The 12,816-nt window shown below is 39.8% G+C and overlaps 1 protein-coding gene across 3 annotated transcripts in view; it reads right to left on the reverse strand.

The window, feature by feature from the left end:
- wapla (WAPL cohesin release factor a) overlaps positions 1 to 12,816 on the reverse strand; it is a 59,671-nt gene that overhangs the window by 22,403 nt on the left and 24,452 nt on the right. Inside the window, exon 20 of one of the 3 annotated variants that reach the window (XM_055029640.1) lies at positions 10,276 to 10,490. The exons of 1 other annotated variant lie outside the window; for it this stretch is intronic. In XM_055029640.1, the coding sequence (XP_054885615.1) occupies positions 10,276 to 10,490 (215 nt within the window). Of the gene's footprint in view, positions 1 to 10,240; positions 10,491 to 12,816 lie in introns of those variants that run through there. One more of the 3 variants, XM_055029641.1, reaches the window with a different exon arrangement.

Here is a 12,816-nt window from a genome sequence, read left to right on the forward strand (position 1 = left end):
TAATAAAACATTGTGCTGGATTCAATCAACAAATAGGACACTCGATTGCACGTGCAAAAGAGGTGCAGAGCATCTTATGTTAATGGGGATTTTGAGTGTCAACATGGAGTGTGTCTCAGAGCGAAGTGGCCATAAAAGAAGTAGGAAGCCATTACTCTGGTGTATTAACATTAATAAAAATACGTTGGAAGTATACAACATGGTGCAGCGCAACAGTGGAAACGTGGAGATAAATCAAAATAAATATTTAAACGGTATTTAAATCTGGAACTCCTCTGCTCCTCACTGGGGCGTTCGCTAAAACCCCATTGGCCTAATCTTACCTCCGGTCTTTCTGTGACAAGTGAAAATGAGGAGCATAATTTGTTTGACCCAAACATTGCAAAAATAAAGTAAGCCCATAATTTACAACATGTGCTTCATACAAGCCTGTAATCCACTTTAACACTGTTCACTCAGTGTTAAAGTGGGAGTGAGCAAACAGCAGAGCTGTCCAAGATCTTGCGAAAGAAGAGTGAAGCACCTCATTAGTCTGATAAGGGATCTAAAGATGGTCTTAAAACAATCTAAAATCGGCTAGAAAATATACAAGTGGGGAGCATTCAATGTAACATCCAACATGTCGCGGTCTGACAACATAAGTTTCTGATCTATTTCGATACAGCTGATACAAAAGAGCGTGCCTGTGGATTCAGAAAGAAATGATAAAAGTTTAACTTCCATAGGAGATGTGCAAGGAGACGTATTTATTTATACATTATGTTTTTCTTTCTCACTGTGTGCCATTTTTTTAGCCCGCCAGCCTGCACACCTGCTCACAGGTTTTCCAATAAATACATCTGCCCATAAACAAAACTCATTGTGCGAGTCTGTGCCACTATAGATACACTGATCGAGCTTCTGTTTGCTAATTTTTTGCGACCACCTGTCCAACGCCGAGCCCTGCTTTGAATGATAATGAAATAAACGGATTTCCACCTGCATGTTATGATCGCAAGCGTGAACAAATCTGTAAACGTGCCAGGTTTTCATTTACAAAAAAAAAATAAAAAATAGAGACACTGAGAAATTACTTCAAAACTTTGCTAAAAATGAAATACATTTTTTATTGGGGCAGAAGTCAACATACCACCACTTTGTTTACTCCATCTTGCAAGCCTCTACCTCTGAAATGTTTCTATTGTGAGGGAATCCTTGGTCAACAGATTCTTTCTCTGATTTAGCTCCAGGCTGACTGATTTATTTAAAATTTTTCAGCTGCTTCGGCCGTCCTTCGGTTCACCAGGACGCGGTGACACACAGAGATGTTGAAAAATGAACAATTTTAAAATTTTAAATTTTCAAAGACACCCTGTGATTCTGATTCAAAATAACCGCCTTGTATTTTGGAGTCATTCATGACTTCATCCACCTGAGAAAAATCCCCAGGCTCCATTTGAAGAAACGCAACTCAGCATCATGCTGCCAACCCTCTCGTCTTGTGGGTGTCGTGTTTGTTTTATGACGCTCAGTATTGCGTTTTGACACAAACGTCCCTCAGAACCGTCAGTCAAAAAGTTCAAGTTTTGTTTCATCAGAACTTTCATCCTGACTTTGCCTCACAAAGTCAGGACATTTTACTTGCTCTTGGAGCCGCTCTCCTGACACCAAATGGTTGTCACATGCTGAGCCTAACTACTAATTGCCAGAAATTCCTTCCTTCATGTTGTATTTGACCTTTTGGCAGCTTTCTCATTGCCTTTGCAGCAACATCGAGGTATCTTTACTATTATTATCCTAGTATCACATTTTTATTGATCATCTTTGCTGCACCATAGCAACTCACCAAATACATGGTTATTTCACCAAATATTAATATTTGAATTCTTGGAGCATTAGTATTGTTTCTAAATGTGAATAAACTTGTTTGCTTTATTTGAGCTCTGAAAGTACTGCTTTATTTTTTTTTTTTTTGGACTATTTCTCATTTTCTGCAAATAAGAACTATATTTTGCTTGGAATTTCAGAGACATGTTGTCAGTAGTTTGTTCAATGTTCATTTTACTCAAACATATACATATAAAGATAAACTTTGATAAACAGATCAGTTTTTGTTTGTGTTGAATTATTTTTATTATTCCTTTGTATGAGATTGTATTTGGCGTTCTTTTCTGCGCTAGAGTGGCTGAACGTTTTGTCACATTAATCGGATTTACCAGAATTGATTGCTGCTGTAAAAATCAATAACACTGAATTTTGAAATGAACTATAATTTCCTGTATAGGCTCTTTTGAGTTAATTTTCTTCCAAACAGAATTATTTTTCAGTTGGACTGTAAAGGATATGCGTCGCTCTCCAATTGAGGAAAGGGATTTTTGATTTGATTTGATTTATTAGTGCGTACAGTTTTAGGAGACTGAACCCTCTGCAACCTTCATAGCTTAATTCTGGAAAGAGTACCATGGAGATTAACAGGCCAGCCTATTGCCATTGCCTCACATACATTCGATATTAATTATTAGATAAACCTGTACTGCACTTTGTGAAAACAGAATGTTGGAGGTGAAGCAAAAACACTTTTTGGTTGTCCTGCGAGGCGATGTAGATGCAGCCATTTAGAATGCGTGGCCGATGTCGATTAGCGCCGGCCTTGACCGGTTTTGAATAAAAAAACTGAAACCTGCCAATCGTTCGTAGCACCTTGTGAGTCATGCAGATCTGTGCGTGTTGACTGATCACCTCGGCCCACCAAGTTTTCACAGTGGAATTGAGTAGATCTGATTTGATTAACTTCCAAACTCACGTGGATGATTATGATATTCCTGAGGCAACGTTAATGAAGACTGTTTGATTTGTGGTTTCATGCAGTGCGGCGCGCTCTCTGTTAGTTTCTTGTTAAACAGCAAATGAACCAACAGCAACACTGAAATAGAAGATTGCCGATGCGTCTCCACTACAGGAAACAGCATCGGAAGGAGCCATTTTTAGGATAGACTCCGAAATACAGGTATATATTTGTAGTGTTATGATACCGTTTTTTTGTGTGTGTGTTTCTTTTTTCTGCTTTTAGCATTTTTTTTCTTTCCCCTTTTCAATTCCTCTATACCTCACATTTTCTGCTTTAATTTTTAGAGCAAGAGTGGAAATACAAGATTTAAGCCCAGTTATTGAATATCAAAGGGTTTGTTGATTATGTTCAAATAAATGAAAGTACATAGATATCCTACCTATCCATTCATATCTATGTCTGCTCGTCTTTGCAGAAATGTGGAGAAATATGGCTCGCTTTGATGCAAATAATTACATTACAAAGGAAACCTCAGCATTCAGTATTTTATTCCACTGTAGAAGAGCTGTATGTCGAATAAATCGAATCACAAAAATCATTTTTGCTGCAGTTGCAAAGGCCAGTAGGAACCAATATTTGGTATTTTGTGTGCCATGCATACAGACATTGCACGGCGATGCTGTTTTCGAGCTTTCGAACAGAATTTCACTTAACTTAATGATCATACCTGTTTTGTTGTTTGGCTGGGATTCTAGAGCTCACAAATATTGTTATGAACATTTAGATTAAAAAAAGAAAGGGTAAGATGACATCTTTTTTTTCCTGATACACAAACAGTCCTACTTTCTTGATAGTATTGCTGTCACTAAACCCTGGCTGTGTTTAGTGGATCCATCATGGATGCAACAACTGAGCATCTCGCAGGCTCACAATTAGATGCGGTTTCCCAGCAGGGGGGGCTGGCAGGGTGGTCCCGTGAGAATCACGGCCCTCTGGCAGATATCTGAGCTGCGGCTCTGATGGAGAGGATAATTAAAAGAAATGAACAACAGCGCATTGTGCATTCCCGTGGAAGGGAGACACGCGGCTGAGGAAGATATCCCCACATTCATGGAGGCTCCATGTCCTAGACAAGATGTTCTCGACTAAAAAAAGGGTTCATTTTTTTTTTTTTTTTTGAAGTGCTCTCATGCATTCCCAGACCACAATGTGAGCGTTTGACAGGAGTCGGTCACTGTTCATCTGGTACGAGCTTTCTGCCGCCGCTGCTGCCATGGCGACCACAAACAAATGAGATCCACTTGGGTGGACTCGCTGAGGGACATTCGCATGAAAAACACAGATTACATAAATCATGAAAAAGGAGCCACTTGAACACCAAGGAGGGCCGGCTGGGGGGGGAGAGGAGGCCACAAGATAACCGACTGGCAGGTCGATCTGCAGCTACTGCCAGAAAAATGAGATAAAGGTTTACAAGCAGGCAGATGCGGGAATAATGTGCTGGTGGTTGGGTGGCAAGGAGGATCTGGAGATAATACATCCCACAACCCGACTGCAGGCAGCGTAAACGGTAACAAGTGTCTGAGCGGGCGGGAAAGAGTGCGAGCTTACAGGTTTCTGACCATCAGATGAAAGTAACGGCTCATGAACATAAGGAAAATTAATTTTGAACGGGTCACGCCCCAAACGACAGTGAAGCAGAAATGGGAGCTATTAGACGATGAGAGTTGCAAACGTGAAAGATTAGTTGTGTCTTTTGAAAACTTGGGAATGGATGATAAGGGATGGCTGGGAGCTTTCATGAGGGGCCAAAAGGGAACTCAGCGTCGGGTTCTGCTATCAAGTTTGGACACAGAAAGAAATTCTCCTGCTGTCTAGAAATTACATTTCCATGAGGCTCGAGTTTCAGTGACCGATGTGTGTACGGGCAAAAGGCAGGCCCAGGAATCAATTCTTTTTCCTTTTTTTTGTTTTTTTTTACCAATGTGCTACTTGAATTTGTGTTTCGATAGCCTACGGCTAGACTTTCTCTGTCTTTGAGCTGTCAGAACCTGATTCAGAGAAGAATATGAGAAACGATATTGGAGGCAGCAGCGACGGTGTGATTTTGAGGGTAAGTCAGAACGGACAAGCAGAGAGGCAGAGGGGAGATACAGGAGAGTTTCAAAGCTGAAAATGGATATGCATTATTTTCTTGAGTGCTTAAGTTGTCCTCTTGATATAGATTTGATTATTTTTTCAACGGGTTCAGGTGTAACCTGGGCTGGAGGGGATAAAACCAGCAGAAATGCAAAAACTCTGAGTGAACTCTGTAAAATCGACCGTGCGCTTTTTATCCAAGCAGGAGCTTAGAGGGAGCAAGAGAAAATTGTTGTTCTGAATTAACCATTATAATGCGTTTAGCTATGCATGGATTACAAACAATAGACAAACACAGGAGACCTCTGAGCTTTAAATGCTTTATTACTGCCAGACAGACCTTAAATTATGAAAACACACAGAAAAATAAGGTTATAATTATGTTGCCTTAGGTTGATTACCAATGGAATAAATTAAGGACCTCAATAGGTCAGTCTACATTGCTTTGCAATAGTTTATATTATGCAAGATGGGGTAGGAATCTTTAGGCACCAAGTAAATCGATTTTATTACAATTGAGAAGCAAAATCTGAATTGATTGATGACGTAAACGTCGACACCAACCTCAATGCATATGAACTGATCTGTAATTAAATCCTTAACGATTCACTGTTTCTCTGCTAGACACATACGACCCTTCTGCGCTGTTTGGAGGACGTAGCACGCTAGCTAGCATGCAGATTTGGAAAGGCTGCCCTTGATTCTCTCTCAATGGTCAAAGAACCTTAGTGGTAATCTGTAGCATTTACCGACTTGATGGGCTTTCAGTAAAAAATGCCGTTTTACTTCAACCTCCAGGTTCAAATGTGTTTTACTGGGTCAACTTGTTTCTTGTATTTCAAAAAGCTTTTTTTCACATAAATGAATCCCGCCAAGGGTTTTGCTATTTTCTCTCTGCATGAGCCATTCCCCATAAAAACATTTATTTTAAATGCTAACAGGGATGACTATGCATTTGTTGTTTTCCTTTCACCACCTCTCTTTATTGAAGACGCCCCGGCACAACAAAAACAGCCTAACTCAGTCATTGTATGCATGCAGACTTTGCAGATGTTTCACACCTGATCTCCCAGGTTACAGCCACCTGCTCCACCGTGTGAGCCACTGCCACATGCAGGGACAATTTGTTTTAAACAACCTAAGAGAAAATGTGCGACAGGACGAAACACAGAAAATGGCGCAGTAGGTATGCCACGCCAATGGGCGGCGCTGTAACGCTGCCAGAGAACGACACAAAAAACAGAATGACCAATGCCACGTTTTTTTACTTATGCAAGTGAGGCACGTGTGGAATAGAAAGAGAGCTGGACCTTCGACTTCAAAAATAATTTCGAAAATTAGATGTGTCTCGTATGGCTACACGGAAACACAAAACAGACATTCTGAAATGTGTCTGCTCTGGAACCAGGTTTCAAAAATTATTTCTGGCGAATCCGTGTGAATGCACGGCTTAAATGACACAAAAACATTTGCAGATACACCTAAATTGGTTTTGTGTGAAAAATTAACTTGCAGAAAAAAAAAGATGCATCCCTCAACTATGTGATGTTGTAAAGCCAATTCTGAACAGCAAAAGAAACCAATGCATCCCAGGGCAGAAATAACATGTATAAATTCATCCCTTCCAACCGTTGAGTGTTTGCCCCAGGGTATCTTCCCTGTAGGATCTGCCCCAGTAGCTCAAGGCATCTGATGCCTTAAGATGAATTCTCCAGTACAGAGTATCAACAGATCTACTCAGCCATCCTGAGAAAGTTTATTTGACCCACTCATTTCTAGGGTCTCATTCCTGCAGTCAAGGTCCATGAATATAAGAGAAAATAAAAAACGGAGAAAGACCGGCAATTCAGGTTGACCACCTTTTATCAACGACAAGCCAGAGCAACACCAGCGTTGCAGAACAAACTCTGTTTCGTCATGCAAGTGCCGCTCCGTTTAGCTTTATTCTTTCCATAGCCCCGCAAAAAATTTTAAATTTCTTGTTTCTTATGGCTTCAGCTGGTGACATCCCTGATATGCTTGGGAGATTTTCCACAATTTGTGTGGGGAAACAAGTGTGAAATTGTTAAATTTAGCTCCTGTGATGCTGACAGACCAGGCAATAGCGTAATGAGAGCAGTCGAGTGACAGTTTTTCCTATCAAACACAGGCTTGCTTTACTCAGAAGCAGCATGTCTTCTCATTGCATCATGGTCTAATAAACATGCTGCTGGTGAAAAAAAAGAAATACTGCTATCTCTGCTCTTTCATAATATCTTCCATGCACTCTGTGGGTGTGTATGGTGGATCTCTGATTCTGTTCATTTGAGTTACTAAGTGTTGCCTAACTGGAAAAAAAAGTGCTTAAAAACTTGGGATTTATTATGTTAATAAATATGGGGAAGGAGTAAATGTAAGGCCGGTTATCATATTGCTACTTAAGTGTATGAAAGCAGCACATAATCCGCTTGATCTTGGAAAATGCTAGTTAAAAGTGAACAGATTTTCCACATATAACCAAAGTAAGATGTGTAAAGCATCCTCTGTAATTCATTATAAAATGTATAGCAAAATATTCAGTTACATTAAACTCCTCGTGCTTTTAGGTGTAGTGAAACATGTCACTGAAAATGTCTGTCATGTGCAATGATGTGGATTTTGTCATCATTATGTTATGTCACTGAATATCTGTGTGTCTAATATTTGCATTGTTTACGGTTTCCCTTTATGTAATCCCACTAAACACACGCTGAGCCGTTCAACTCAATAAAAGCTGTGGCGCTTTTTTCTGCACTGCTTACTTGTCCCTGACAGGCATGTTTTCATATTTAACTAATTCTGGAATTTACCATTGAAATAAGCATTACTCTTCTCTCAGCTTAATCGAATTTACACTGTAATTTTTAGTGGCTAAGTAGCTTTTACTTGTAATTACAAGGACTTAGTTTGCTCACAAGAACTATTGTGGAAATGAATTGCATGTCATCCCCTGTGGGCTCATCTCTTTATTACAGTGATTCCGAAAGCAAGTCCTCAAGTTTCCCTGTCCTGCATATTTTAGGTTCTCCTTGCTTCCAAAGACCTGACTTAAATGAATGGGTGATTAACAGGCTTTTGCAGCGTTTGCTGGCTGCAGAGGAGGTCATGCAGTCATTTTAATCCCGTGTTTTGGATACAGAGATATGTATAGAAGACTCAAGGCAGGGCTAGTTGAGGACCAATTACTTCATTTCATTTAAAGTTGAAAAAAATATATGTTTTTACTTGAATTTCTTGTTTGCATATTAAAGTCATATTTTATAAAAGTTGTGCTCAGCTCTTGAAAATAAATTGCATTGGGGGAACCAGCAAACCTTACAGTGCTGCCACGCAACTGGAAGACAACACTTAGGAGATACCGAAGTAAGCTTCGTCATAAACTGTTGACACTCTCACAGAGAATTAAGAGCGTCTATGCAAGTCCCATCGGCTTAAAGGCAAATCCCAAATCCAAAACCGGGTTCTGGGAAGCAAACAAACCAAAAAAATAAATAAATAAAATTCTACAAAATAAAAGCTGTCAGCAGGTTAGTACAGTTCAGTGAGTTCAGAAAATCCAAAGCAGTCCAGCAGCAAATCAGTTCAGGTCAAAAGCAAATATAATGCACTTATAGACGACAGAGGAAGAAAGCATTCCCAAACCGAAGCAACCCTTTGTTGAGAGCGTAGCCACAAACTTTTCCTCACCCTCCAGGGCTTTTCACTTCTTTCTTTGCCAATGAAAGAAATTTCACAGCCTCCGTTTTCTTTAGTTCCAACTTTTATATCTTTGTTGTAGACACACTGGTTTCTCTGGAGAATCACTGTCCTGCGACAACAGGAAATTAGGTTTCCTATAGTTCTTATAAAAAGTCTTTCATGTTAATGACGGTAGGTTATTTTTTGTCTGCAAATTCCACAATATCTGCACTTTTATTAGTATTTTTATACAATGATGCTTAAGAGTTCTTTACACACATCTGCATATTTATTTAAGCTCTGTGAGTTTAACATAGCACAATACAATATAATATAAAGTGGAATGGCAATCGACAGTTTTTGCTATTCAAGTTGTGAATCCTTGCAGGTCCTCCAGAGTTACCAGCTAGTTGAAAAGGGGATTGATTTTGGGCTGTAACAATTTCCAGAGTACCTCTTTTATAAAAAATTCCTTGAGGCAAATTATCTGACTCGAAGCTGTGTTAAATTATGTTTTACTACTCGGCAAACCATGGTCCAACAGGGTGATTATTGATGTTGCGCAAGACTCTCACTTCCGCCTATGAGTTGTTGTCAAATGCTAAGTGCTAGCATCTTATTGTCCAATTTTCTAGTTTGACCCAGGGTGATTTCTGTTCTTGATCCAGATTTTTTATCATTTTACATGAGACCAATAGGCATGCGTCCTTAAAATAGTGGCTGGGACACAGCGAACAGTGGCAAAGAGCGCGTCGGGTGCATTTATACAGGTGGAGCGGATAGACTGAACACAGCCGGCTGCTGTAGCTCATCCGTAGCTAAAGAGTAGCTTTACAAACGAACTGGAAAATAAATTTCTAACCATCTCGGCACATGGATAGCGGAGCACACCGTGGCGGTACGTAGGTGTCAGATGTTTTTCTGTGTGTGATAAAGGCATCAAATCCAGTCGCGCACATGTGCACAAAAGATACAAATAGTTTAACAAAGTGAGAGTTCATCTATTAAACTGACAGAATATGAATACATAAAAGAAAATCTGGGGTATAGACATTTTCTTAAATAAATGTCTTTGTGAGTGTGCTGCTTTATTAAACTGGATATCATCTAAGATTTTTGTATGATTTCTGTTCAGGTTCATTTAAAAGGTGAGATATTATTGTCACAGCTTAGTCTTCTAAACTATAGAAAAGTAATTGTTTGGGATGCACAATTACAAAAATTTGTGCCGATGTTGACATCCGATAATACTGCGATTAGTTGATTAATCGGTAGAATAATTACTCCATTACTTAAATAATAGTTTACAACTCTAAATTAAACACAGATGCCCAAAAAGGTTAGATTTTGTTTGCTCAAGACTCATATTCTTAATCTTCATAATTATGTGTTTACTTTGTCTGCCTATCACATAAAGTTCCAGTTTTGTAGTCATTGTAAGACATATCTGCGACTGTAGAAATGTGAGCTGCTCGAGCCATCACATTGTCACACTATATTTATTTAATATATTAATAAAAATCAGATTTTATACTCCTCATCTCTTATGTGTTTGGATTCCCTTTGCAGAGTATAAAGAAGTGTGCAACAACTGTCTAGGAAAGGCCATTGCTCATAAAAACTGGCTCAGCTGTATGATAAACAAGAATCGGCAGCTCACATTTCAAACACACCTTCTGTCTCTCAGCATCTTTGTAAGAAGCTCATCTTGCTGGATTTGAAGGATGGTGGGAGGTTCTGCCTTATTGCATTCCCCGCAGAAGCCCGGCCTCTTTGTGACTCTGAAGTCAAACGCTACAAACCACGATTTAATCACTTTTGCAAGGATGCTGGGGATTGGAGGATGTTCTCCGCGGTGTGCCTCTGTTCTCCCCCTGGGCGAGGAAGCCTTGCAGGGCACAGTGCCACAGGAAAAGAGGAAAATAATTAATATTAATGCTTTTGAAATTACTCAAAGATTCAGTTATGCACGACAATGCAAATACTGAGTCTCTCCAGTCTGCTGTACATCCCTCTCCCAAAAAAACCAAAATGGTCTGTCGGCTGGAGCAGAATTATTATTTGTAGATGTTTATTTTCGGGGTACTTCTTGGTGATATTTCTACATAAAGATAATCACATTTGGTGAGAACTATACCACCGCAGATGCACGACACTAAAATAAAGCTTGCAGTGTAACACAGTTTAAAAGAGGAAAGCCCTTCTGCCTTGTCATCTCTCAGCACTGCAATGAGAGTTTTGTCTCGCAAAACATCATTACCTCCAGGGAAGTATCATAGGGGCCATTAGAGTGGAAAAGGAGCAGGTCTTCAGACTCTGTTTAGAGGCTTGAGAGGCTGATGTTTTGATTTCTCTTTTTTTGAGGGGGGCAAAGGGGGAGCCATGGGGAACTCTGCTAGATGGGCTGGCATGCCCACACATGCTTCACACTGGCAGTTAATCACTCAGATCTCCAGCAACAAAACCAGCCAGGCAAAGTGAGAAAAAAAAAGAGGAAACAATGTGATGGATAGGGTGAAACAGATAGGGAGTGAGAGAGGGAAGGAAAGAAAAAAGGGAGGATGGATGTAAAACCATCCTTATTATAGATATAAGAGTAAGGATATTTTTGTAATCTTCTGAAGTCGTCTTTATTGGGTACAGTGCTGTGGACCGCTCAGTGTGTTTTCCTGGATATACGATTAGGCCGACGACATTTGCACAACACAACACATAGAAAACCATAACTACTGGGGGATACAGTCAGCATCATAAGAAAACTCCTGCTTTTTAAATTGCTTATGTTTAAAAATAAAAAAATAAAAAAACTAGCAGATGACATTACAGAGAGTATTCTATTTACCACCATTATTACCCATTATTACTAATGGACAACTTGCAGTCACATTTCAGCCGACTGAATTTGTTGCAACACCTTTCTAATCTCTCCTGATTGCCGCTGAAATGCCACTCAATTCGTTTCATGAGAGCATATGGTTTCTTAGAGAAAGCAAAATGCAAATAAGTGGAAAGAATTACAGATAGTTGTGTGACATTTGTGGACGTTTCGGGTTATTTCAACACTACAGAGGTTCTTGGCAGCAGAGAAATCAGAGAAAATTCTGCTGGCACTGAAGCTTTTCTTTTTGCTCAGGTTCAGAAATAAGAAGCTGCAAGATATAATCTCCAAGTCTCTCCAGTTTTGGTTCCGATAAGGCTTATCGGTTAATGTTTTTGGAGCTTGGCACATAGAATGCGCTTTCCTTTTTAACCACATTAAAGAGAAATAGTCTTCCACGTAGATCTGTTTCTGTCTAATATTTTCTTCCAGGACAAATACAGAACAGAGCGCACAGTTCACAATGAATTATAAACACAAGTTGTCATTTCAGAAGTTAATGAGGCCTTTCTGAGAAAAAGGGACTGTGAAACTGATGGGTTCAAGGATCTTTGCTGTTTTTCGTTCATTAATAAATGAGAGCTCAATGTTTGAATTATTTCAAAAATACATCAAGTAAAGTTTTGAAGAAAAAGCTACTCACAAGATATTCTCTGTACTCCCACTGACCTCTGTGACAGGAGATAAATAAGGTTTCTCTTATTCAATGAATAAGACAGAGATCCAGTAAATCACGACTGAGGAGTTCGTCAGCAATTGCTTGTCAATAATAGAGATTTTCTTTTGAGTGTTTCCAAAAGGTTTTAGGCAATTCAAGTGTGGAATTGATGGAAACTCGTTTGTTCATAGTCCAACAGAGATCAACCTAAGGAACTCGCAGCAACTTTACGTTTCAACACAGTCCTGCAACATTGTGTGTGTACACACACACACACACATTTTGTATCTCCACGTGGTCTAAGTTGGCCTTAATGCACACACACAGATGAGCAGCTCTAAACACACTAACAAGAAATCACACCAAGCCAACACAACACTTATCTGACTCCACCCTGCCGCCACAGACAGACGTGAGGCCGGCTGAGCCTAGAGGTAAGGAATACCAAGAGTCTGTGCCAATGCGGGGTAGTAATACTCGCACTCCACTCTGCTCCTCATCTGGCTCGCCTGTGGACAAAAGCTCATCCGTTAGAGTGCAGGTCACGCACACCCAGGAATACAGATGGGCTGGTGAGTCTTTCTGTTCTGCCACTTAACAATTCAAGGACTGCGATTACATGAAAGCAGCTATATGGGCATACATGCGATTTGAATAAATAAACGTGGCTGTGTGAAT

Source organism: Poeciliopsis prolifica, unplaced genomic scaffold (assembly GCF_027474105.1).
Source record: "Poeciliopsis prolifica strain line A6 unplaced genomic scaffold, Auburn_PproV2 SCAFFOLD005, whole genome shotgun sequence".
In the NCBI taxonomy this organism is placed as follows: Eukaryota; Metazoa; Chordata; class Actinopteri; order Cyprinodontiformes; family Poeciliidae; genus Poeciliopsis; species Poeciliopsis prolifica.